This window comes from Sphaeramia orbicularis, chromosome 6 (genome assembly GCF_902148855.1).
Source record: "Sphaeramia orbicularis chromosome 6, fSphaOr1.1, whole genome shotgun sequence".
NCBI classification, from domain to species: domain Eukaryota; kingdom Metazoa; phylum Chordata; class Actinopteri; order Kurtiformes; family Apogonidae; genus Sphaeramia; species Sphaeramia orbicularis.
Window position 1 is genome coordinate 18,880,169 of NC_043962.1, and position 27,860 is coordinate 18,908,028.

General features: G+C 39.2%; 3 protein-coding genes across 4 annotated transcripts; all 3 read right to left on the reverse strand.

The window, feature by feature from the left end:
* Positions 1 to 110: 110 nt before the first annotated feature.
* Positions 111 to 11,465, reverse strand: selenoo1 (selenoprotein O1). Of its 2 annotated transcripts, XR_003935548.1 has the most exons (10): positions 10,912 to 11,465; positions 7,366 to 7,569; positions 7,081 to 7,258; positions 6,527 to 6,657; positions 5,980 to 6,257; positions 5,020 to 5,185; positions 3,691 to 3,876; positions 3,346 to 3,502; positions 705 to 1,681; positions 111 to 658 (listed from the first exon to the last, which is right to left on the reverse strand). XR_003935548.1 is itself a non-coding variant. In XM_030135744.1 (9 exons), the coding sequence occupies exons 1-9, from the start codon at positions 11,463 to 11,465 to the stop codon at positions 1,457 to 1,459; spliced, it is 2,079 nt and encodes a 692-aa protein (XP_029991604.1). In that variant the 3' UTR covers positions 111 to 1,456. The 2 variants fall into 2 exon arrangements, 1 of the variants encoding a protein (XP_029991604.1); XM_030135744.1 differs by having other exon boundaries at positions 111 to 1,681.
* Positions 11,466 to 12,263: 798 nt separating this feature from the next.
* On the reverse strand, positions 12,264 to 19,081 carry trabd (TraB domain containing). Its single transcript, XM_030135745.1, has 10 exons — positions 18,985 to 19,081; positions 18,395 to 18,435; positions 17,973 to 18,039; positions 17,315 to 17,481; positions 16,863 to 17,003; positions 16,509 to 16,619; positions 16,266 to 16,405; positions 15,019 to 15,191; positions 14,276 to 14,372; positions 12,264 to 14,138 (listed from the first exon to the last, which is right to left on the reverse strand). The coding sequence occupies exons 2-10, from the start codon at positions 18,416 to 18,418 to the stop codon at positions 13,967 to 13,969; spliced, it is 1,092 nt and encodes a 363-aa protein (XP_029991605.1). The 5' UTR covers positions 18,419 to 18,435; positions 18,985 to 19,081; the 3' UTR covers positions 12,264 to 13,966.
* A 67-nt stretch (positions 19,082 to 19,148) lies between these two features.
* Positions 19,149 to 27,836, reverse strand: panx2 (pannexin 2). Its single transcript, XM_030137064.1, has 6 exons — positions 27,729 to 27,836; positions 24,989 to 25,651; positions 22,240 to 23,354; positions 21,808 to 21,943; positions 21,397 to 21,582; positions 19,149 to 21,301 (listed from the first exon to the last, which is right to left on the reverse strand). Exons 2-6 carry the CDS (start codon positions 25,215 to 25,217, stop codon positions 20,982 to 20,984), a joined length of 1,986 nt encoding a protein of 661 aa, XP_029992924.1. The 5' UTR covers positions 25,218 to 25,651; positions 27,729 to 27,836; the 3' UTR covers positions 19,149 to 20,981.
* Between the last annotated feature and the right edge of the window lie 24 nt (positions 27,837 to 27,860).

Genomic DNA, 27,860 nt, shown 5'->3' on the forward strand with positions numbered 1-27,860 from the left:
TTTACAGGACTGAACTGGCTGACTGACAATACCAATTGAAAAATAAATAAATGTGAGGAAGCAGAGTTCAGTTCCTGAAAGTAAAGGACAAAATAATAGACAGTGGGAAGTGACTGACAGCTAAATTTATTAGGATATGTTGAGGCAACAAAGGAGTCAGAATTTAACCATTAAAATAAAACACTGACAGATAAACTTAGGTTTGTTATCTGTGGCTGAACTTTAGTGCGTTTTTTCTCATAAAACAATTCATTTCCAAACCAAGTCAAAGTTTGTACTGTTCCTACTGTTAAAACAAGCTTTTCTTCCCTGTAAATCCCTGCTTGATAGTATCACATTTGTGACACAGTCTACAACAGACTTTCCCCTAAAATTGTTTAAGTTTGCTATCTGGTTAAATAGCCAAAACAAACATGATGTCCTGATTTTTCCTTTTAATCTCCATATATTGTGGTTCAAATGCTTAACAACACATTCTGCATTATATGTTTTGATGCTTATGCAAATAAAGCTATGAAAGTGACAAAAAGTAATGCTTTGTATTAAAAGCAGAAATAATGTGCGTGTTTATCTGTGGCGGCTTAAGTGGATCAAGTGCAGTCATTCCTTTCTCTCACACAAATGAACTTTTCTGCATGTTCACAATCCGATTTTCAGTCTTTCCTTTCACTCACTCAAATGAACTTTTCTGCATGTTCACAAACCAATTTTGGTATATGCTAAAGCGACACCACACAGGTTTTTCAGAGTCAGACCGGTCAATGTATGCCTTTTTGTCTGAGTCGTCATCAACTAGCCAACACCCAGCAGTCAGGAAACAGGTTGAGTTTGTGGCATTTCACATTGACTGAAAAATGTCCCTTCCAACCTCCTGTGTTATTTTGCTCCAACGTTTATTTACATGCTAAATATATTTCCTAAAACTACATTTGTGTGTGGTTTCTTTTTTAAAATCCATTTTTTTTCTAACAGTTCATGTAATCAGCATACAGGGATGTGGACCAAAACACAGGAATGAATGTTAACGTTAATGTAGATGTGAGCCTTCATCAATGAAGTCTCAAATCTAAGGCTTCAATAAACCACTTCTGGTATCATCTCAGCTGCAACGTCATGCTTTAGGCAAACCCACAACTGTATAAAACTATCAAGTCAGAGTTATATCCTTGGCGTATTTGACTCATTATAAAAACTTTTCCACCAGACGAATTCATGATTGCAGCTTCGTGATTCTTTAGCTCTAAACTTAACCGGTTCTCTGTCTGCTTTGTATCAGCTCGGTTTCCTATGGGGTGTCATGCTTTATGTTAACTTCCCTGACACTGCCTGCCAAAGCAATAGAGAGTTATACAGGGCCTGGAAGAGAGAGCAGGATCGTGAAGGATAAACAAAGAACTAAAAGCCCAGCACACTCTCTTATCATTTCAGGCAGGCCAGCTAACTGTCAAGGAAGTTATTACGAAGATCATGTGACACATATTTCGTGGGCCCAGGCTGGGGGCTTGCTGTCATAAGGTACAGGATCTCTGCTTGTGGATGTAGATGCTGCCTCTTGCTGCGGCTCCTCTCCTTCATCCCTTTCTGCCTCTTCAGGTGTTCCGCCTTTGCCCACCCACGCAGGAAGTTCTAATCCGGGCTGGGCAGAGAAAGGCTTTTCCAGAACTTTGAGGACCCTTTGGACCTGCAACAAGAGAGGAAGTGAGAACAGATAAAGACTAAAAGTGAAACACTGCACTGAACAGAAGTAAAAGTATCACTGAAGTACGCTCAAATCACTAAACATCATCTTCTCTTTGCTATTAAAAATGTTGTGTTTATCAAACCCTGGCAAAACAATTCAGCATAAATGCCTGAAAACTAATACTGAAAGGCACAAAAGCATAAAGTGCAATATTTAACAACTTATAGCCGGTTGTACCAGCTATGTGGAAGTTAGAGTGAGTTCACACTTCACAATACGTTGAATCTAGTGCAATAAGAAGCTGTGATGTGTGAAGTGTCCTTGGACTACATAGATATAAGGTTCATCTTAACTGCTCTGGTGTAAACACCAAACAAACCAAAATAGTGCTGTACAAAATGGGGTTTTCACTTCCTGAGATCAGTCAGTGAAAGGTCCTATTTTCAATGCAGTATTGTCTCACTATAAACTATAAAACCTTTGTGTAAAGCTAATGTCAAACAGTGACATTGAAAGGTGAAAAAAACATCTACTAGACAACTAAGGGTATAACAGTACTCAAAAAAATGAACATATAATCATTGCAAAAAATAGTAATTCTTTAAATGTACTTAGAGTAAAATGTCAAATTTAGCCAATTTACCAGCGTTGCTAGCCTAATAATAGAGTGTAATGCTAACTTTATGATAGTTTATGTACTGTTACGATAACCACTACTGTGCAGAGGACTTTACACCTATTAAGTAAAAACACTTAAGTTGTAATTTTCATCTATGCTGCAACTATTTCAGATAATGCAGCCTTTAAAATGATAGTAGTGGCTAAATTGTATCTTAGCTTTATCAAATTTATTGTCACATGAGAATTAGACAAATTCTCCCTTAAGTATTAGTCTGAGACCAACATGTCTGTATGTAATTGGATAGACCTACGACTAATCAGAGCAGTGACATGCAGGATGTTGAGCCAGCTGGTAAATTAAATTCAACTAATCCTATCAGAATTAAGAATTTGAGTCCAATTGTTCATTCTGTTTTTTAATGGAAAATGCTAGTGCAATACCAGACTGAGAGAGTGATCAAGGGTTCAATCCCAACATTCACAGGTATTTAATTAATTTCACCAATCTGGTAATCACAAAATCCACTGAAACAAGATTCTGTGATGATTTCTTCCTCAATAAATATATCGAAGAATCATGGGAACACATTTTTGAGCATTTAGAAATCGCAGATGTATATGGTGAACACAGCCAGACATGAACAGTCCTACTGCCAAATAAAGTCATCTGTCCTTGGCCGAGTAAACGACAATTAACTGGATCATGATCTGCAGTAAAGCTAAACTGTGGATGAAAATACTGGCAGTGCATATTGTACAGGGATCCTCCTAAGTTAGGAATGATAGGCTTTCCCACATGGACTGAAGCCAATGCTTGACTTGAAGAATCGCAGGTAGCAGCCTATCAGAGAATCAAACCACATTAGACCAAGAAACACCAAATAGAAATCAGTTTGAAGGAAAGCAGAGCCAGACTGATCTGCCAGAATAAAAGCAAATCAGTCTGGTTCTCAGGCTACTGTTGACTCCATTATAAGTCACAAATTACATTCAAACTAAGCTACTTTAGAACCTGTGCATAGTTAGAGCGACTCAGTATTGACCTCAGAGAAGTCTCCATTTTCTGCTGCCTCGATTGCATTCTGTGCAATGTAGTTCCTCAGCACCACACGTGGGTTGGTGCTGTCCATCACCTTCACCCTCTCATCCTGCACAGCCTGGATATCACTCTGGCCTTCCAGCTCCCGCCCCAGACGCTTCCTGTAGCAGCGATAAAACAGAGAAGTCAGAGAATTACCCAAATGGAACAACTTTAGACTGAAAACCCCAATCCATTTTATCAGTCACACTTGCACATAAACACCCACTCTCAAATATTTCTCCCCTGGTTCTTACAGTTTTTCTTTTTCTTTTCAACAGTCATCCATCTCTAAGCTCCCCATCCTCACCTGTAGCGTGTGATCCAGCTGGTCCACTCCTCAGCCTGTTTACTTCTCAGCTCTTCCTGGCCAGTCTCCATAAGGTTTTTCAGTTTGCTGAGCTTGTCTAACTGCCTCGCTATTGTCATCCTGTCTGAGATCATCTGGAACAGTGTTGGGTTGCTCTGAGCCAAAGAGAGCAGCATTGCCAGCTCACTGTCAACAAGAGACAGAAAACGAAACCTTCGACATCATGCTGGAGAGAATAAAGCACCGGAGCTGCCAGTGAAGCCAATTAGAGAGACTTCTAGTGGAGAGAAAAGGAGGTCAGCAGATGAACAAACACAGACATGATTATCTTACGGCCACTTGTTCCATTTACAAGTGCAAAATAAGATCAGATAAGGTTAGACAGGAAATCAGATTAATGACTCTAAATTTCATGTGTACATCTGGTTTGGTCAAAGATCAGAGGTTGGGCTCAATTGCTTGAAAAAAGGCCAAATTTTATTATCAGGCTTCCACATTAGACTGTACACAGAGCTAGTCCACTACATATTAATAGAAATATCAAAAATAGGAATAAATGCACCACTAGTGGCATCTAGAGGATAATTTGTGTATTGCACTTCATACATGATACTAAACTCTAAAAATACTGTTACTCTAAAAATGCAGTTATAAGGCAGATTATTAACCCATAACTTATCTCAGAAAAGATCTGCTGTCAGTTTTTATGTACTAGATATAATATTACACAGAACTGAGATTTGTTTGAAAGATAAGACTGGTGGGCAAATTCTTCATTTGATAAATAAATTTGATTTCCGCAACAACTATTTGCCTGATTATATGTTAAGTACAAATTTCAAGCCAATCCAATCCAATCCTATCCACATGGACAGCTCTAGCACAACATCACCTACTTCCAAGGTGCATGAAGAGGGATAACAACTAACTACAGCTCAAGAACTGAAGCAGCACTTGTTGTAAAGAAGGATTTTATTTAATTCTAAATATAGACCAATGCATTTCAGCTAATGGCCTTCATCAGGGTCTCTGATATACAAATACTGCTGGAGTCGTTGACCTAAAGCCAATCTACTGACAAATAAACCACTGGTGAAACTTACACACATTGTGACAGGCTTAAAAAAAAAAGGGGAAAGAAATGTGTATTAGTATCTTAAGTTTGGATTTTGCCATGTGTTATGAACTCCAGCTCCATCTCCAGCTAGGAGTCCTAGGTGAGTCAGTGTGGAATGACCATCATGAGAACATTAAAGTGCAAATGATATCAAAACCACTTATAAATGTGCACCGTCCCTCTTTCTGAAATATCCTGCTTGCATAGCTCACCGTGGATCCATAGTGGGTTTGTTGGCAGCCTTGAGCTCCTCTAAAGAGGCACACTGCTCCAACAGCAGGCCTGTGGTTTGTCTGATAAGGTCCTCTCCCTCAGTTTCTCCCTCAACAGGACAGGGGATTTGACTCAAGCTGCGGAAAGTGTTGGTAAAATCAGCACCTGCAAGAGAGTCACAAAACAGTGTACATTTCTGACAATTTCTGCAATAACTGATATATATCATAAGAAATATCCTAAGTGCTATAACAGTAAAAAAAAAAAGTGTCTCTGGATCAACATCAGCTTTGATTACATGACGCATTTGCTGGCATTGTTTATGCCACGTAATGTTTATATAATGTCACAAAAAATATAGCATTTATTTCTGTCCAGACTTAATTAAAAGGCCAAGATCTTGTATTAATGATTGAAGAGTAAGACCTCTGCATCCAGAGGATTTTCAGTGGGGTTCAGGTCTGGACTGGTGGTGAGCAATCCATATGAGAAAATAATGTCTCATGCTCCCTGAAACACTCTTTCATAAACCTGATAAATCATGGCGTGGTCCAGTCTCTATGTTCCACAGCAAACTGATGGTTGTTTAAGAACTGAGAAACTACGCTCTTCATCAGTGGATGTTAAATAAGTTGTTGCAGCTGAAATATATTAATCCCTGCAGTAAATATCCAATGGGAAGATTTGAACTATTTGCTTAGTTAAATTCAGGGGGACTTTTTTTGGCCAGGATGTGTATTAGATGATAAATAAGAACTTAAGGGTGTCTCATAAAGATTTGAGGAGCTGCTAATGCTGCTGCAGTGTCAGTTTAATAATACTAACTAAAATCCATGACGCGTGTCACATGAGTGTTGGTTCACCACCTCTACTAAAGTATTAACTTGTATCTCATTAGATCAAACTGTCTTATTAGACTGTTGCTTCCTCTGTACAATATGTACTCTTCCACAGCTCACCTGTGTTATGCATGGTCTGCAGGAGCTCTGTGATCAGCATCTCATCCTCAGGCTCCTCCTTCTTCAGCAAGCCCAGTTTCTTCCTCATGTTTTCCAAGTAGAAGCCATTATACAGATCCATGTATTCATCTATGACAGCCTCAGCACGGTCAGGTGGCAGCTCAGGAGCGAGAGCCTCTGCAAGTTTCACCAGGTTCCACCTGCAGATGGCTGGCTGTGCCTGGTATGAGTAACGGCCAGAGTTATCTGAGGCGTTACAGATAAAGTCTGGATCAAACCTGAAAGGGAAAAAGAAAGAATTTCTACAGTCATGCACAGAATTTACATAGTGAATTTTTTTAGTTGATTTTTTTAAAGTCTATACAAAGGATACACGTGACAAACGCCTCAGTAAGAATTCTTCTTGTTAGTTCTTCTCAGTTCAACTGGACTAGTTTAGCTCTTCCAGTTGAACTGAGAAGAACTACTAAGAAGAATGATGACCTCAGCAAATGAGAACCTACACAGACATCTCGGTAAGAATGTAAACACTTTGAAAATGTCTGACCTGTCCATAAAGCCGTATGGCCCGTAGTCGAGTGTAACTCCCAGGATACTCATGTTATCTGTGTTCAGGACTCCATGGCAGAATCCAACACACTGCCACTGAGCCACGAGTCGGGCTGTGCGGACCATCACCTACACAGACACAACAGTAAACTCACATGAGATGAACTAACCTCATAGCATCTGTTTACTAGTATCTAAAGTAGAAAATGTTCCAGGCGGTACAGATGAAATTATTTCCTACTTATTAAATGAGAAAAACATCAAATGTCTCTGTCTGGAGTTTAATGCCCTGTTAAAATCTTAATCTCATATTGAATTGAGGGCACAGTGACTCAGAAGTACAGTATAACCATGTTCTGTCTGAAACCTCTATAGGACATTAAGAGGATAAGACGACTCAAAGGGCAAACCATGAACTGACAACACACCGTCATGTAACCTCATATAACCCAAACAAACACTGTGATAAACTTATCATGTAGTTTGTGGAAGCAGTTTTATTTTTTGTTTAAATGCCATTTCATGTGTTGCATGTTGAAAGGTGGGACTGACCTCTCTGAAAAAAGCCACATTCCTCTCCACCCGGTCTGGAAAATTCTGCTGGATCTCAGGGTAGAACATCTCAATGACATAATCCATCATCTGACCTCTGATTTCATCTCGGCCATAGCTGGGACCCTGGCGACCTGTGAACTCATCCGCCCGCTTGAATATCTCGAAGGATCCAAACCTGTTTGAAAAACGCAAAAACAAAACACAACATTTGAGTGCGCCTTTTCTTTTTCACTAAGGAGCTTTAATATCTGTGTTGGATGAAAAAGACCAGTGTGTCCTTACCTGATGAAGGTGGGAGCAATACGGAGAACCACAGAGCACTTCTCATGGCGAGGGTGTCCGCTGTAGTACACATCACGTATGACCCTACTGTCAGAGGTCACGACAGACCCTGCTCTAGTTGTAGGTATACCAAGGAAGAACATCGCTTCACTGCACAAAAACTCCCTTATACTGGAGCGAAGCACCTTACGGCCATCGGCTTGTCTGTCACGAAAAGGTAGAAAAATACCACATGTAAATATGCAATGAAAGTAGAGACAAGTGAGAAGTTATGGGCAGAAAGAGCAATGTCACTGTGCCTTAACACTGATTGCAGGTCTGAATTCTACTTGAAGGTTTCACTATTTTTCCAAAGAATATTACCTCAGGGCCTGGCTAAGCAAGTTACGGAGTGAGAAAGCACTGTGCAGCAATATTAATCATTCCATATTTGTATTTAAAAATTAATTTCGCAGCAACCATAATGGCTCAAATTGTAGGTCTAAGCAAGTACTTTAACATGCCATTAACGAATAATAACCAAATACTTAATAAAAAGATGAATTTATCATCATTGCCAAAGTAATGGAGTGAGGAAAAATATGCAGCTGTTATTCAAGGTTTGCAAAAAATGCCAAACAGTGATGTTCCTCAAGGAAAGTGCAAATATTTAGCATACCACACTTTGCTTAATATATATATAAGAGTACATTATATCCAAAAATTAAACTGATATCATTTTTATTTTAGTTTTAAAAGACATGAATACATGGTAACGGAGTGAGAATCCAAAAAAGGAACACAGTGAAGGGTCTGTTCAGTGTGATGCACCATAATAATAATAATAATCAGAGATTTTATTAAGATACTGAAAAAAATTATCAGTCTTTGGCAACATATGTTTCATTACTATATTTAATACAGATTTTTCTGCTGTTTTTTTTAATAATAAATAACATTCAAAATCATTGTAGTATTTGATTATTATGAAATATAAGATTAGACACAGGCATATATTTTGAACATATTTATTTACACATTGCTATTTACATTATGAATTTATGGTGTATACATTCATTTACAACCTTTACTATTCTTAATTTACACTGTATTCTCATATATTTTCTTAGATAACCAGTTGTAATTCAGATACAAATTAAATAATCACAGTTTTAGAAACTAGAGATATATGTCTTTCATGCTGAATAATCAAAAATATTGTTTAAGAGAAAAAAGAAACTGACCCTGGCGCTCACTTTCACTTGGCCAGGCCCCTCATTTGATGTTGGTGATGATGGAGAACACAGTGTAACACACAAGTCCAAAGTTTCCCATTGGTAATAAACTGGGTTGAGATTAGGTGAACGTGAGAGTATTTTCACATCATTTTCATCAAATAAATCAGTGACCGGACATTGCCATCCCAGAGGAGCCCACTCTCCATCAGGTTTTTCCTTTAATCTGCCATCTTTGTGAATATATTTGAAGTCCCCACTCCAGTATTTCTCTGTGTTGGTTTATTGTAATCTGTCTGTGGAGGAAGACTTCACTTACTGAAGATAGAAAGCTTCACCAGAAATGTGTTTAAGGAACTCCACTGATTTGTGACATTAACAGTTTGGAGCTCTGAAAACCTGAAGTCTTCTGTTTACAAGGATTGAAAGTGAACTTTAAGGGAAACAAGAAACATCCAAGGCCCAAGAGATAAACTTTAGAAATGAACAGTGTTTGCATATCTATAGATTACAGATTTCATCATATCTTTCTGAGACTCAGGAAAGTTAAAGCTTAGGCTTTGTTTTATTATTATTATTATTTTTTATGTTCAATAATTGTCGTGATTGGAAACACCATGAGGAATAAATAATATGAAATGGAACATCCTTTTGTCACTAATGCTGTGAAACTCTTGTCCCCTACAGAGGACAAAAATGCATTGCTCGTCTCAAGAGGATATAAAATCTTGAAAACCAAACATATGACTCAATCCAGAGAATGTCTTTAACCCTTTCATGCATAGTGGTCACTACAGTGGACAGCTGTTCTCTAGTATATTCGTGGGTTTTGTTGTTTTAGTTCCATATCAGCTAACACAGTGGACACTCACTCTGCAAAAATCTAACTCTGACCAAGCGTATTTTTCTCATTTCTAGTCCAAATATCTCATCACACTTAAAATAAGACAGAATCACCTACAGAGGAACTTTACACTGAGATAGAAGAACTGATTTATAGACAGTAGATCTGGAAAATCTGATTTCAAGTAATCTTACCAAGATAATTTTCACTTATTCCATTGGCAGATTTTTTTGCTTGAATTAAACAAACAAAAAAAAATGTTACTCTGTAGGTGATTATGTATTATTTTAAGTGTGATGACATATTTTGACTACAAATGAGAAAAATACACTTGGTAAGATTTAGATTTTTTCAGTGCATGCACCATCCCATAATACACTGCAATTCATACTGTTACTCTAACTTTACTGTTCTTGATAAACCTGATCTGCACTAACATGTTTGAGTGTAAATCAATTGCTTGTTATTGTTATTAAACTGTAATTAACAGGGTTTAAAAAAAACATGTTTTGGGTTTTTTTTTTGCATATTATCTCCATGAAGTGAGTAATGACTAGTATTAGTGTATGTTAAAATGTAAGAAAACATCAGATTATCTGCATTTAAAAAATGTTTTTATTTTTACAGTTTTCACACAGCTTATCAGTAAATACGTTTCTTTGCTTCAAAAATTAAATGCATGGCGTCTAGCTGAGTGAACATTTTTGCAAGTCCATGAAAAATGGGTTCATAAAACAATTTCAATCGCATTATTTTTTTTAATGCCTCGAGGAATAAGAACACTCACGAATAAAAAAATCTTGATTAAGGCTCTTATAATTCATGCATGAAAGGGTTAAAATGACAGTGGGGGATTTTAACCCTTTCATGCATTAATTATGACAACCTTAGCTGAGATTTTTTTTTTTCTTGAGCGTTTTTATTCCTCCATAAGCAGGAAAAAAAATGTGATCAAGTTGTTTTTTTTTTTTTCATGGAGTTAGAAAAATGTCCATGCATTTAATTTTTGAAGTAAAGAAACTTGTTTAAAACCCAATATCAGAAATTGATATTAAAACAATTAAATAAAATCTGATGTTTTCTCACATTTTTACATATTCTAATGCTAATTATTACTATTTTCATGGAGATAATATGTAAAAAACCAAAAAACAAACACACAAACAAAAAACCTTTTAATTTTCCTAACAAATCATTGATTTACACTGAAACATGTTAGTGCAGATCAGGTTTATCAAGAACAGCAAAATTACAGCAATGGTATGAATTACAGTGTGAGGGATGATGCATAAGAGTCCACTGTGTTGGCTGATGTGGAACTAAAACAACAAAACCCACGAATATACAAGAGAACAGCTTTGAACAACTGTCCACTGTAGTGACCACTATGCATGAAAGGGTTAAGGTTAAGATGATATGATTTTTCACAAGTTGGGAAAAAAAGTTTTGTTTCTGACAGTTAAACATGACTCCAACACAGTCACTGACCTGGAATAAGGGGTGAGTCCGGCTCCCTTCACCTGGATCTCCCACCTGCCGCTCGGATTTTCCCGCAGCAGTTCTGGATCTTGCCCAGGTGGGACCTTAACCTCCCCCAGATAACAGGCGGCCCCGTCACCCAGCTGACCTGCGAACTGTCCGAACTGATGTCCGCAGTAGCAGTGTGCGGCTGGTTCGGACCCGGGCATGACTTTGGACCCGCTGAGATACTCCGGCCCCAGCGGGTCGTTCATGACCTCCTCGCCGTTGAGCCCCAGGAGAGCGAGAGCTTCGTGTGACACCGCCACGAACCGAGGTTTGGTCACCGGCTGCGGTTTGACCCTGGAGAAACAGGCTCCTTTCACCTGCCTCACACCCGGCTCCTCGGACGGGTCCATGGGAAGTTTCCTGAGGGCGAGATTGTCAAAGTCGAGTCGCTCCAGCGGGGACCGACTCATCGCCAGACCCATGTCTTCCATCCCGACCGAGCTAGTAAGTCTAAACACGGACACACCCGGGAGGAAAATGCGCGACGGCCCGAGCCGACGTCCTAAATAAGCCATACAACAGGTTCCATGTGCATAACATCCGTTGGCGCAGTTAAAAACTTACTGCTAATCACGCTTTCATAATCCTACAGCGGATGTTTGTGAATGGGGTAGTGTTACATTATTGTTTGTCTCACCGGAAACAAAGAGTAGAAGCGGAACGAAAGTGCTGGGCGTCAGATCTAAACACTAACAAAGAATGTTTTTGAATTAAATATTTTCTCTTTATTCGTCATTTAGAGAAGGCTTAAACGTACAACTACATACATAGTTTTTAATCATTTTACAAGTCACACTGCCATTGGGAAGGTTGATAATGAATATTTTCTTAAAAAATTTGTCAATGTTTTGAGGCAGACGCAATTTATCTTCATTTTAAATATTTTATCGATCATTACAGAATTAAGGAATTAATGTTGAATCATTAACAATAACAAAGATCTCTCAACAAATACATACATTCGTACAATTTTCTTAATTTATACAACTTCTGGAGATGATATTCAAGGTTTGTCATGTTTGCCTTCCCCTTTCTCACTATTCCTTTCTGAGGTAATTCAGTATCTTCAAGTCAAGATCTTACAAGTGGTCTAATGATGAAGATGGCATTACGTGGCTTCAAGTCTGCTATACCATTTTGAAAATAGTTACATTGACCATTTCACAAATGTAAGAAAGTAACTGATCTCCTTTGAATCCATTATTACTATGTATAAACCATGCAAATGCTGCACATACAACAAGGTAAAATGTGGACAGGAACTTAGTTGGTGACAAAAAATCAATGTTTATAGCCTTACCACCACACAAATATGTTGTTTTGAGTTGGATTTATTGAGTTAACCCAGAAAACATGATTTTATGGATTTTGTCAAGCCAATTTTACATGTGCAACAAGAGGTTCTGTACTATACAGGTTGGTATGATGCTTACAACAAGCCTCAGGACAGGATCCAATCTGAGGATCAAAGGCAGCAGTGAGAGCAGTGTAAGGCTTTACCTCCCAACTCTGACCAATCTCAACTGTCAATTTCCCTCAGAAACAAACAAAAAAAAAAAACTCTAAAGCAAATTTTCCTGAATGAGAATTTCAGTGAAAAACATCACGGTCTGATTGAATCCTTTATCTGAGGGAAACAAATCTAAGTCATTTTTAGCATCTCCTTATTCCCATTTTACAATCAGACTGGGAAGTTGTAATGCATATATCATAAAAGTACAAACAGCTAGTGAGCTGAATGTCAGGTATTATTAGTTAAAATATTCTACAGATGGCTTTTTGTACAAGATGCATATATCCATATCAAGTATGAACGCTTACTCAAGAGATGAAATCAGTTGTGTTAAAAGCCAAAATTGGAAGGTGCCTCATATGGGAAGTACAATCAAATATACGTAAGTCACGTGATTAATGCTCATCCTGAGGCACATTTATGTCCTGCATCAGCTCTGAGTTCATGTCTAAATGACCATAGAATGAAGGGCTGTGGTACTATTCCATTTAAAACTCCCAGACAACACAAACTAAAGGTCTACAATTAGGTCAACAGTTTTTATAAAACAGACCTATAATATAATAATACAAAGACAGAATGTGTTTGTAGTATGTGTACGATGTAAAAACACACATTTTATCATTCCTTTAGTTCACTTTAGCCCTTACTGTTGCAAAATGAGGCACTTGTCTGTTGATGTAGGTAGGACTGTGCACACAAGGAATCAGTCAATGTTGCCTAATTCTAATCCAGTATTTGGAAGATTATGCATTTTTGAAAAGTATGCTCAGGATGCAGTATGTGAGATTGATGATCAACATTCCAATTCATGCATTTTTGACAATTAAAGCTGGGTTGAAGAGATGCATGTTGGTTACAATGTGCATCAAATGAATAAACCAAAGATTTTTTTTTACAAAATTTTTAAATATACTTGTGACTGTTAGGACTGATATGGTATTTAAATTGCGTATTCCTTCCACTGTCTGCATGTATAGTTCAAGACTCTCCCAATCTCTCATAAAGTGCTGGACTTGAACTGGGTCAGTAACCAATGTTACTGGCACCAAAAGGGAGAAGAGTATATAAGAAATTCAGTGTTAGAGAAGTGTGCCTGTTTGAAAATGGCTCAGTCGTATCAGGGCAAGTGACAGAAAATAATTTCTTAAACAGCCTCATGAAAATACCTGTGAAATAAAAACTTTGAAAATTATTAAAAGGAATGGCAGGGAGAATGTAAATCTATTCCAAAGGAATTATTGGCATAAGTTAACATAAGAGAATGCAGGGTTTGCACAAAGTACTGTCATGGTTTCTTTGGCAGTACGGCCCCATTAATAGGGACATCAATACAAAGTGGGAGGCTCTGAAAACCCCCTGAGGTCCATGATAGTTCATTGTGTGGGCTGGTGAACCCATTCCTCCAGCCTCACCTCCCGTTTTAAGGCCACTGGTGATAGATGCATTGTTTTTAATAAATCAAAGGTCGTGTCATTGATGGCTTCGAGTCGACTGTCGGGGTCAAGCAGGGGGCGGTCGCAGACTCTCCAGTAATGATTGGACACCACGTAAAGACAGCAGAGCTCTGCCTAAACTTCCTCCGGCCCGATAGCAGGCATAGCCCAGAATTCCCATCATGACTCCTTTAATGACTGTGTGCAACACCCAGCCAAAACGTGATGGAGGTGCAACACTGGGGAAGAGAGAGAAAGACAAGTAAAGCAGTTGTGGACAGTCAAAATACTGCTGTTCACTAACTGTCTACATTAATCTATTAATAACACTGTAACCACAGTGAGTGATCTAAAGAATACATCATCACAAACATACCTCATGATCTCATTGATGTTGAGCTGTTTCTCCCAGTTTTTCTCTATTCCAGGGACATGACCCATCCCCACAACTCCCACTACCACAGCAGGCACTTCTGGATAAGACAATTCATGAATAATGTGTTGCATTAAACAACGTGCATTTACGCAACCATATATTTCGTCATATTTATATCATGGCCAGAGTCTGGCCCAAATCCAGTTATCCACAACAAATACACTACTATAAACAACAATATGATTCAATGAACTTGTTTTTTGTAGTTTCACAATGAATACTAATTTGCTTTTGGCTTAAAAAGAGCAAGAAAACATAGTGAAATGCTGAAAAACAGCTTCTCTAAAATGTCGCACTTCATATTAAATATGACTTAGCATTTCCATAACAGTCTGTGTGAAATTCACACCACACTTCAGGCTTGTTACGTAATACCTGAGTGACAAATTCATTGAAATATATACTACAGGTTCACATATCATGTCAGGAAAGTAAATCTCTACATAAAAGTATTTCTTTATGTGGGTATATTAGTTTTAAAATCAAATTAAATCCCTTAGAGGTATTTCATCATACAAGTAAAAATATTTAAGAAAATAATTAAGAGGAGTATCAACATACACAGGAAATAATATTTATGAGTGTCTTATATAGTTTGATAGCCAAGAAGAATTATGATATTAATATAATGACATATAAAATTAAATAAATATTAAAAGATAAAAGAATGCTGTAATACGAACTCTGGGCATTAGGGGGTGCCTCCACACAACGTGTAGCCTGGCGGAGAGTGTGAGTGAGGTAGATGTCTCTTTCAGCCACAATGGTCTGGTGGAGAGCAGGAAACTCGCCGATCATCTCTGACATGGTCTGTTCTAGTAGGTCCTTCTGTTTGCACTTCTCTACATCCTCTTTACTAAAACAAGATGTAACACAACATAATAAGCTGGTCAAGTAGTTTAAGAACAAGAAAAGAAGAAAATATTTGAATTCACTGAGGTAGACAGTGGCTATAATGACTGTGAGAAGCCAAATTGTGTGTGTTTTCCGTTTTAAGGCCAGGAGTCTCTAAGGATAACTGGAGAAATGAATCATGGAATACTGAGAAAACAAGTGTATTGAAAATTGGCTTTCAAAATCTCCTTTCAAGCTCTGTTTACCTTCCTCTCTGCAATTAATTTTTATCAACAGATCTAACTAAGAGACTGAGCTTTCACAGAATGCAGAGAGCGATTCCTGCACATTCTGTGGCACTGGTCAAACCTGACAGACACTGTTGGTAGAAAAACTTGGCAGAGTTGGATGTACTCTGAAAAATATGTGTGGGCGCCTACTGTCACGTTCTAAACAGAACACACAGCGAAGCCACTTTGCTCACACATACAGTACACAGTAGATGCCTTTTTTTAAAGGCCCATTCCTCAAAGTAAAACTGTTCACTACTGCAGAACTGTATCACCCATTGTAGAGCATTACCATTACCTTTATATACGTTTCTTTCTGTTGAATACTTCTACAAAATGCCAAATTTGATCAAAGAATATCATAGAAACAAATTCACTTCCATTTCAGCAAATAGTTACTTGCTCAAATTTGCCAATATCAGCAAATTAAAAGTAACTTCTCTCACTTCAAGATTTTGAAAGATGACAAAGATGACTGATATAGATGTGTGGGACAGGTACTGTCAGTGACCTGTAAACTGAAATACAAGTGTTTTCTACTTTCTTAATCTTCTCACATTGCACACTAATATTTTATTAATTTAACCAAAACTGCTGTGTGGTGTTTAATTAGCATGTTCCACTAATCCCAGTGCGAAGAGGTACCAATGATTTACTGGAGTACAGTAGGGTGTTTTGGACTGTGAAGAAGGTTGAAACAATCAAAACTATAAAAACTACCATACAAAAAAAATGATGATTGACAATAAGAGCAGTAGTTCCCAGTAACACTGTCAACAACAGTGTGACAAAAAGTTTGTATTTACCTGATTGGGTCAGAGAGAAAACAAAGACCCCATGCTAGCCGTGCTTTCTGCCATAGACTGAGAGCAGCGATGGCTCTCTTAAATGTCACAGGGATGGGCCTGTCCCCAAGGTGAAATTTGCAGAATGGCACCCGTCCAGCCTGTATGAAAAGGGAAACTTCAGAAAAAATACAAAAAAACAACAATAACCAAACAACAGCAAGTGCTATTATTAACTACACTTGACTCTTTAAACCTCTTTACCTCTTTAAAGGCCTCCCTGAATTCCCCTCCAGGAGCCATGCCCAGCTGCTCTGTAATGTGGGCTGAAACTTTGAGCAGGAGAATCTGCATCAGACCAGACATCAGCCCATTCTGACAAATGGAGAGGGACAGACAAAGAGAGAGAGACAAATGAGAAAGAAAAGACAACATGCCGAGAAGACTTACAGCTTTTTACTGACACCTTATCCTGCTTGTGAATGAATCAAATTTATTCTCCATTAGAAACAAGTGCACTATGCTCTCCCTCTTCCACAAACCAGCTTATTTTATAACCTCCTGCTAAATTTTAAATCACTGTTAAGTTTTTGCTAAATTACATCATGATGTCCTGACCTGCTTGATGGCCTGCTGAACCTTATCGAGGTTGATGTCTTTGGCTTCCTTCAGCAGGGTATTTTCATCCATTTTTAGCATAGATACTCTGTACTGGCACAGCTCCACTACTACCACGTCTGGCTGTACAGCCCGGATCGTCTGTGACAGTGACAAAAAGATTATGCCATATTAGACAAGCATTAAAAATTACAAAGATAACTAACACAAAAATAAAAGCACAATGATGATGAAGTAAAAAAAAAAAAATCAATAAGGAATAAAGGAGTCTAGACTCTGTAAAATAGGACTGTCAGCTTAATTACAGAAAGTACCTCATTATCAGTTTTAGGTGCAACTTTATTGATCTTCTCCACATTTACAGAATAATTATTATTCCATTGACACATTTAAATTGGTATAAGTAGCATGCTGCAGTTTCTAAACCCTCTTGTAAATTCTCAATATCTTACCGTAGCCACATCTTTTTTACTGCTGTCACTAAAATGGGCAGTGCCCACCAGGTACAAGAGGCTGCCATCAGGAGCAGTAAGACATGTCACAGTCTCTGGGAGGTCAGGGGATGACTGGCGGCGCTGGGCTCGCAACTGCCAAAGAAGCTCCATTGCTTCTCCATCAGCTAGACAGAATAATCATAAAACAGAGTAAATAACTGAAACTTTCAGGAGAAAACACTAAAGTTCAGAGAAGTTTCGTTATTAATCTTATCAACCCATGATTAAGGACAGTAAGAAATTCATTATTACGTGTATTTCGAACAAGAAAAACAGTTGTATTCTTAAGGCATGACATGCAATTATTTGTGGATTATCTTGATTGCTTCATTCAGTAACATTACATTATAATTACAGCACTTAACAAAAGCCCAGGATAAGTACCTTACTGTGGAGGGAATAACCATTGCAAAACGACAATATTATTTTATGAAGATTTACATTTTAAACTTTAATATAATGGCCAGTTGAGAAATAAGCTAGTCTCAGAGTAAATTTCCTATCACTGTGTACTTTGCTGCATGACTGAGAATGACACATTTTTCAAGCCTGTATTGCACAATCTTACTGATAAAATCTGTTTATACATGACACTTATACAAAACCAGTCACTTACAGAGACCTGGAGGAAGACAGGGTAGTTCCTCTTCTGAAGGATCCTCGGATGGGCCGACTGACTCATCCTGCAAGAACAAAGTAATGAATGAAAACTACTGCTATAATAGTTGTGTTTTTAAGTGCACAAGCCTAGGAGATTATTTTAGTCCATGTCACTTTGAAAAACATTAAGACAGGGATTCCAATAGAGTATCAGGATATGTTACAGCTGCAGTGGTTAGGACATAATTTGATCAAGTGAGCAACTAAGTAACATATGTTCACACACGGACTAAACCTACGTCAAGCAGCCCAGTGTGTACTCTTACAACACTGTGAGGCCAGACATCTGTCAAAACATCTGTGATCTGTCTCTCTTTCTCAATCTCACGCAAACACACACTTATGTTAATACATTTAAACCAATTTAAATCCACAAACCTCTGAATTGTTGTCTTGGTCCATGTTTGAAGCACTGAAAGCTGTGTGTTAAAGAGAGCACATTTAAGACATATTGCTTCGAACAGAGTGAGACGTTCACGGACACCCATAACGCAGACTGCTGACGATGCTTTATGTGTAATGGAAGAGGTTGCTGACATATACTCTGCTAAGAAATGTCAGGAGGCAAAAGTAGCTGAGTTTGACAGATTAAAGCAGAGAGGTAACGTTATCGGGGACGAGGCCATTATTATTAGGACTAAAGATTAACGAAGAAACTAGCAATACGGACAAACATGCGTACCTAAAGCGAGAACATGCCGGTGAGAGGTGTATCAACTAGCTATCGTTACTTCCCGGTGTCAGGCTGCTGAACATTCTGCGTTTATTGGGGACTTGTCGGTTAAGCTAGCCGCCGACTGATGATGACAGCTAACACAGGCTAACGTTAGCTAGCTAGCAAGTCCGGGAAGAATCCGGTAAACCATAATAGTGGTTAAGAGAAAACAACAACAAATGCTACGATTCTCAGACACTAAACGGCTGGTAATATGTGTAATAACTGTCCTGAAAATACGTCCACTACTTACTGCAAAAGCCAGCCAGCCAGTCTGTCAGTCAGTGTGCTTCTCGCCAGTAACACACACACACACACACACACACAGAGCAGCAGTAGAACTCGGCAGAAGCACGGCCGCGGTGCATCCTGGTACATGTAGTCAATAATCACTTGGACGCATACATCGTTTTTTTTTTTTTTTTGTAAATAAAACGTTTTAATTACTTTGCTTTATCACATTTTACACATTACAATCAATGTCTGTTCTCCACGTTTTCCACTAGCATTGAGACTGCCAGAGATTTGCATCCCTAACAGTCTCAATGTGAAAATCTACACAGAAAACCAGCTAAAGCAGAGCTGTGTTACATTTAACATAGTCACACACAGTCGTGCTACAAGTTTTAAAGTGCTTTTGGATGCATTTCATGTGCTTGAGTAGTCTAACAAGGGAATTTGAGCCAACCTGTATTGTGACAATGACATGGATTATTTCATTATATCCACAAAAAAAAAAAAAAAAAAAAAAAAAAAAAAGAGTTGAATGAATTATGCACAGGTCTACCTTTATGTAGGCCCTTGACAACAGCCCTAATTCCTTCTACAGTAAATGTCATATTGGTGTGTCAAGTGCAGACTGTTCCTTTATTGAAGGCTTTGTAATAAATACAGCTGAAATGGATTTGGAGAGCTGTGATAGGCACTCATTCCCTTGAAAAGTGCTAACATACCTTATATGCTTATTTCTACTACAATTAACAAACCCACAAGTCTGACTATTCATTCTTTTGTGTATTTTTGTGATCAGGCAGATGTTAGTACAATGTGAGACAGGGTAGAAGTACTGAAAAAAAAAAAAAAAAAAAAATGTGTCAGATCTGCGGTTACCTTGTAATAAACCTTCCCAATAACAATTCAACATCTATTCATCACTTCATTCACTTGAACATTACAACACTCCAACAAGAAGTTCGGAAAAAACAACAGCCATATACTTTGTCGATGAGTCCAGCTCCATTCGTAATAATGGGGCTGCCTTTATAGTCTCCAAAAATTAGACATCCATATCTCCCTCTGTACTAAATGTCAAAGTAGCCTATATCTAATACCTACCTGTCACATTTGATAGTTTCATGATACCTCACAAAACCATAGTTTCATTCTTGAAGTCTGTTATTTTGCTGTTCCTTAATTTAATATATCAATTTAGTGATGGTTGATGCCGTGCAAATACAACATCTGATACATGTGCCTAATTAGGTGTGAAATGGCAACGGTGAAGCCATGAATAGCGTGTTATATTTTAAACACCCCACAAACACTGAGTCATATACAGTGTCAATACATGTATAGCGTGTGAAATATGATGCCATAAGCGCATACATTATTGCCACAAATATATTGTGATCTTTTGCATATTAATTGTGCAGATCTCAACAACTGTATTGCATGAGCTACCTGTCTACTTGGCTATTGGGATAAAGGGACTAAGCGATATCATATGTGTTTAAAATACATTTGTTAGAAGCCATGATGCAGTCATCTTTGTCTCTATGCTTTTTGAAGGTGATCGCTCTTAGGAAGTTCACTCAATCGTACAGAGTCTTTCATTTTAATTAGTTGTAAGTGTATGACCCTGCACTGTAGCACCCTGTTGAATTTTATCACTGCTGGTTTCATTGGAGGGCGATTAGCTGTACACAGTCATCCTGAGACATGAATGTGACATCATTTCCTACCGTAATACTCTCGTCAACACTATCAAGAACACAAACCCCTGTCTTATTTATCTTCTTTACTTAATTTTCCTTGTCAGTCATTTTTATAGCCGTACTGACTCTTTGACACAGTAGGATTTCTTGTCATCAGTCAGTCTAATCCACCCATCACAGAAGTGTGTGACTTCATTCAAAGAATAGAGGTGGTTGTTGATAGGAGGTGACATGGTGGTCATGTGCGCAGAGGGTTGTGTCGTGTAGAATAGATTGAAAGAAGAATCTCAATCGGGATTCCTCTCCTTTCCCTTTTTCAACATTCCCCAGCAGCGATAAGCTCCCCAGGTCTCTCTGCTAGTCTGTCCCTACGGTTTTCTTCATCCTCTGGTTCCTCAAAGAGAGTATGACGAATACTCAGCAGCTGGTGTGTAGGTGCCCTGGTCAGAGGTGGTGGCTGGGACTCAGGGTTTTCCACCTGGGAGAGGGGTTCCCCTTGTGGAGGCGAGGATTTGGGACTGAGGGGATCATCACTGGATGGTGGGTTTGGGCTCACACCATTTACATATGTGTTGGTGGGAAGGGTCACTGTGGAAAAGGCAGTGTTGGTTGCTTCTGGAGAACAAACCTTGGTCTCTGAGGAGAAAGAATAAAAGGGTAAGGGAAGATTTCAGACATAAACAGCTAATGAAAGCTAAAAAAAAAAACAAAAAAAAACAAATCAGTCTTACCTGTAATTGCTCCAGAAACATGAACAATAGTATGTGTGCCTTCAAGGTATACTGTGTCCATGTTGTGCTCTGAGGGAAGAGGTTCTGTGGTTACTGTTTCCACCTTGGGTTTACGAATTGTCAGCATGTACGGGTGGACGTCCAGCGAAAAGTTGCGAGTGTGCTTTTTCTCCATTCCACTTAAATCTAAATGAAAAATATAATTTAAAAGTAGGCCAACATTTGCAGCATACAACAGAAAGCCACTTCATCTATGCAAAAATCTACAAATCCCACATTAATGTTTCTGACCTCTTCCTGGCATTAAAAACAAACAATAAGCACAAAATTTCCATAGTAACATTATCCATTTACATAACCAGTGGGTGCAGATTATGCATTTTCTTTTTTTTTTTTTAAGTGGTGTCATACCTTTTGTTGCAGGATGCTGTGTGCTCTTACTATCCAGAAGTGGTGCGATGAAGCTGTCTGCTACTGTTTTTCGTCTGAGAGGCTTAGGTTTTTCAGGCTTGGTGTTGTTTTCCAGACGTGTCAGGGTCAGGGGTTCCTTTACAAAAACAGAGAATAAGAAATGCATCATTATATCACTGCTTTAAATACAGTCTGGGTTTACAGTGGCAGTGTTCTACATGGTTTGCACTTATCTGAGCCCCACTTGCTCTGACAAAGAGCCTGTTATCAAGAGCTGACATGGCTCATTCAGATGCACAACAATCTTTGTCCACTTTGATATGACCTGGTCTCCCCTTCATAGTAAGTGTATCTAGCCTACATTAGGATTTACTTGCACTGTTAGATATGGTACAGAATGTAATAATGGAAACACAAGGAGAACAGTCTTACCTTGAATGGCTGAGGAAGGGGATTTGAAGACGGGATCCATTTTATCTTCTTACGAGGCCGTTTGATGACCAGCGGCTCCCCACCAATTTCTCCCACTCCGAGATCAGAGGGATCCATATTAGGATCAATTGTTTGTATCCCAGAGTCCCTCACAGTAGGCGTTGCATCATGGTTGGACTGTGCAAGTGCGGCTAACAGCTGCCTGACCACATTGTCATACATGAGGTCACTCTCATTGGTGATGAAATCCAGCCTGTTGAGCGACTTGATGTGGTCTCTGTTCTCATTGCAGAACATGGCCAGGATATTGATATCACAGAACTGAGACTTCTGCCAACGCCGTCGTGTCTTAATACCTACTTTATGCAGTTTGTCAAATACAAAGTTCGACTTGCGGACTACAAACAGATGCAGTAAATTAAGCAGAATGATGAGGTTCATGGTGCAGAGGAGTGCAATATCTACTGCTGCCATGATACGCTGCAGCTGCACAGCAGGCAGCTTACAGTTAACCCTGAGCTTCAGCTCTGTATAGCTGCTAATGTCCGGGGGCTCACCAAGGGCACAGGTGAATTCATTCTGCCTTTGGCGGGCATAGTAGGCGCTCAGGTAGGAAATGGGGATCGAACTGAGGCAGATAATAGCAAGGTGGCGTGCCAGGTAAATCTTAGCCAGAAAGTTACTTTGGCCCCGTCTCTCCAAATACTTCTCAAACAGGTTCTGCTCTGGGCTCTTCTCCTTCTCTGCATTCTCTATGATCTCCCTTCTCTCTCGCTCAGTTATACCAGGTCCTTTGGATTGGATCTGCTTCTCAATCTTTGGGGCTCTGCCTTCAGCAGCTCGATGATAGCAGTTATCAATCTCTTGAAGCAGGAAATTGAGCTCTGAAGTGAGTCGTGTAGAGGCAAGAAACTCCCAGCCCAAAGCCGGGATGTACATGATTCCTGCAAACGCAAGCAGAGCATAGGGCAGGAACTTGTGTTCAAACAGTGAAGGCCAGAGTTGAGGTTCCACACCAGGGGCAGCATCACGGAGCTCTGTCCAGCAGTAGCCTCTTGCATACAGTGCCTGGTCTCTGGTAAAGTTGTGGGGTGTGTAACAGTATATGGACTCCTCTGAGGAGAACAGAGAAAGAACATATCAGTCCAACAATTCCCTGCTCCAATGAAATTAATTGTTATATTTCATAATATCATACAGCATGAAAGTAGAGTGCATCACTGCCACACTCTGGCTCTTATTTTAATGGCTTAAATTGCCTTTGTCATTGTTTACAATTACATTACCAATGGTACAGCATCATTACTTAGAATATATGTTGTAATCATTCAAAGTACGACACGAAATGCACAGAGTAGCCCAACACAGGACAAAACTACTAAATAGCTTTGTTATTGTATCTTTCTGATCTCTACTGCATTGTAAGTAGCACCTCAGAAACCTGCTAATTATCTTCACACTGTTTCTCTTTGAAATGACAGGAGTAGTATCTGCTTAACTCAGAGAGAGGGAATATGAACACTCCTTCAAGATAGAAGTTGTCCTTTGTCAGTTCTTGACACATAAAGTACGAGTCTGTATGTTTCCAGATTAGCATTATAATTATTTGAAACAGTAGATCTTGAATGCTATGACATTTGATTCTGCATTAAAAAAAACAAAAAACATTCAGCTTCATTATAACATACTTACAGTTTAACACTACGCAGTGAGTCCCTGCACACTTTGAAATACAAGCAAAAATAAACTGCTAAGTACTATTTAAACCAGTGTGCTGCATAAGAAATTTTTCTCAGTTACAATGGTGCAATTTTTGTGCTCAGTTTTGGAATCAGGTATTGATGAGGCACTCTTTGCAATCTCTTGGGGTTATTCTTTACATTATTATTATTATTATTATTATTATTATTATTATTATTATTATTATTATTATTATTATTATTATTAACATTTTACATGGAAAATAGCTATTTGAATGGTTTTATGGGACACAAATATTGACTAATCCACCTCTGTATCAGTATATAAGACCTATGAATATAATACATCCTGACTTAAATATATACACGTGTACATGTTATTTGTTGGATGACATAATATTAAACATTTCTACAGTGGTGCCAAGTTAGAAGAACAAGGTAGAGCACAAGTTTTACCAGATTTCTTGTCACTTACTGACACTTTGCAGACCAGTTGACAGTACACCTCTGTCCTGACCTTTACCTTACATGGAGTATCACATTGACTGACATCTAAAATATCCTGATATCCTGCTGCTCTTAAAGTTTAACACTCAGTCATAGTTCTTCTATGCAGAGAATCTGACTCAGCAACGAGCCACCATCCCTCCATCACTTACACCCTCATCTGCACCGCCTTCTTACTTTTCCATCCCAACAATCCATCCCTGTCTGCATTTTGTCTTCCTCTACTTTTCTCTATAGCTTACCTCCCAGTGCTGCTTTTCTTACCTGCAATATTCACAATGGATTCTTAGTAGAGATTTTCACAGAAAATATTAAAGCATGCATATAGAACACAATGTGCAGAGGAAGTTCCTGAGTCATTTTTAAAAATTTAGCAGTTTTTCTTTTTGCTTTAAACAGGACATAATGTGTGTATGCAATAACCATAAGCTTAGCCAAAAGTGGGATGACAGCTACTTGTATAATTTAAAGAGCAAAAAATACATCCAAGTAGTGGAAGGTTACAGTGGTAATGAACCCCATCTAGTGGCTGAAAAGCTCACCTGCAAAGTTCCTTGTAAAGACGAGAGTGACCAGCAGAATGGGGATGATAACAGTCCCTATAGTAACAACTCGATCAAAGGGCAGTTCCAGTTTGAGCTGGACCATCAGTCCAGCCAGTGCCCCACCCTTCTCATCCTGAGAGGATCCCGGCAGAATCAGCTCCTTCAGCTTCTCGCCGGCGAGTAGAGCTGTGGCCATGTCTAAGTTTTGATCAAGGATGTTCTGCATCCGGAACCAAAAGGTCACACTCTACACCCGCCTCTGGCCTACCGTTCCTTAAACACAGTCTGTTAGGTACACTCGCCTGCACAGAGGCCCACACACATCAAGGTGTGGCCAAACTCAGCTGCTGTCACCATATGTGAGGAAAAAACAAGTCATACTCTGTGGTGTGCTTTGGACAGAGAAGAGATTCTTCTACAGTTCTTCACAGCTCTAGAGGAACACACATAATGCTAAGAGGGCCACTTTTCGCCTTCCCTCTTCTGTGCACATCCCTATGTTATGGCCTCTGTGTGCCTGGCCTCCGTCCACACACTGTGTGGCAGATTGAAAAATGAGCAGAGATTAGGAGGCGTCCTTGCAATCCCCTGGGAAAGTGATAGTTGGCCGAGGAGTTGTTACGTGAGCTTTGAACAAGAAAAGCTCTGACCAATCCTTTCCTGAAAGATAAAAAAAAAAAAAAAAAACAGTCGGTGCATTTATATCCAAGTACAGTCAGGTACATAATACAATTTCTGGAAACATGACATGTGAAGAGCTCCCATCCATCATTCTGTCTGATTCAGCAATGTGTAACACATCCTCACTCGGACCAGTGGAGTGTGTCAGTGTGGTTACATCTGAGGAGAATTTTTGGATAATAAGGAAAATGTCTTGTACAAGTACACTAATCTAAAATTGATTGAAATTGGAATTTATTTTTCAAATTAGATTTTTAAACAAATTTTCTGCTTGTCTTAAGGCATTAATGTTATATTTTATCATTGTAAAATTGTTACTGTCTCTGCTCCTGTAAGACTCCAGAGGTGGTCATTACCTCTGTGGAACAACATGTTCACTCTGGGATTTAGTGAATCAAAACACTAGTCGATGGGACATTTTGTTATGTGTATTTGAGTGTGTATGCTGTTGTTGGATTTAAGAGTGAGCCTGCAACTGCATATGCATATATGAGTCTGTGTATGTTTAGAATTATACAGTGTGGAATTGATGGCTGCTGCATACTCATTTCTTCTGAAGGTTATGTGAAAGTCCTTTATAAAGAACATGAATACATCACCTCTTCCCAACACCGATCTTCACCTTCTTGCTCTCCTTCCTTTTCTGTCTCACTTTCTGCCACTGCTTGTGCCCTAATGTCACTTTTTTGTTCTCATTTTACAAAAACTCATCTGTTAAATACTTATATGACAAGCCCTTTGGCCCACATCTGGTAAGTATATTTAATATGTCAGGGACTGGAGAGTGAAACCTAGAGACTGTACTTTCATGAGTGCGGGATCAATTAGCTCACTCTGGTCAGCTTTAGTGCACTGTCACCTGCATGGAAATGAGCTCAAAACAGGTTTCATAAGGACAGAATCTTTTGAAATACTATCAGGGAAGGGTATTTAAGGCTGCATATGTAATGCTGACATCATGCAGTAATTGGTGCAGGACTTGAAAAGAAGAACAAGATGTCCTATATGGGATTACATGATATACAGCGCAGATTTAACTCTGTTTTCACCAGATATTGCCTAGTGACAATCAACGCAACTTTATCCAAATCCTCAAAGACTGTCTCAAGGAAGCTCAGAGGAGAAATAAACTTTGCATAATTTAAATTTAAAGGGGCAGCATCTTATTTTAGGAACTCGGTTAGAGGCTGCACTGCTGTCTGCGAGCCACTGGCACTGGCCCAGGCCAACAGATTATGCCCCACAGTTGGGAGATGCTGCCAGTGTTTATAGAGGGAATCCCACATCCTCTGGCTACTAGAGCATCAGACTTTGTTTTGGCCACTACAGTCAACTATAGAGTTGGATTCCAGAAGAAAGGCTGCAGAAGCTTAATTCATTCATTATGAATGAGATGATGGCTGAAGAGAGGAGAACTTTCAGTCCCCATCTCCCTGACACTTGTTCTCATGCATTTCCTTGCCTCATGTTAGGTTGAAATATCTCACCAAATCAGACGACTGGAGCAATTCAATGGCATTTTAAGAAGGTGTAAAGAAACGGTAGCCTGTATGGGTATAGATGACTTTTGACTGATTGTATCTATTTACAGAACACTGCAGACGTTTCTTCAGAATGAGAAGATCCTTATGTTCTAGTTGCTGTAACCTAACAGGTAGGCTATGAGACTCCAGGACACTATGAGGTGGAACACACTTCCACCAGAGACATTGCATTGCAGTGAATTGCAGCTGCCTCCAGTCGTGGATGTACGAGTCGTTTCAGAACCAGAGCCGCGGACAGCTCCGGTACCGGCAGCACAGACGAGCGTCTAAACATCAAGTGTAACGTTTCAGTGTGTGAGAGTGTGTTAGGTGTGTGTCGCTCAGTGCATCTCTGTGTGGAGGTTATCAGAGAAGAGGAGATCCTCCTGTTGGAGTCTGAACTGATCAATACCTGCATCAGCTGTCCACCACTACACACCAGAGCACCGGAAAAGCCCCCCTTTTTTCCTTCCCTAATGCAATGAAACGATACAAGGGCATGCGGTGGGGAAAAAATAACAACATTCACTCACCATGTTTCGCTGCATCTCCCGGCACGGTAAGAGTTAATCTGCAGTGCGGGCGAGCAGCTACAGCATGTATCCGAGCACACCGGTTTGTTCCGCCTTTTCCCCCTGCTCCCCTCCCTTCAGCCTTCTCCTCCC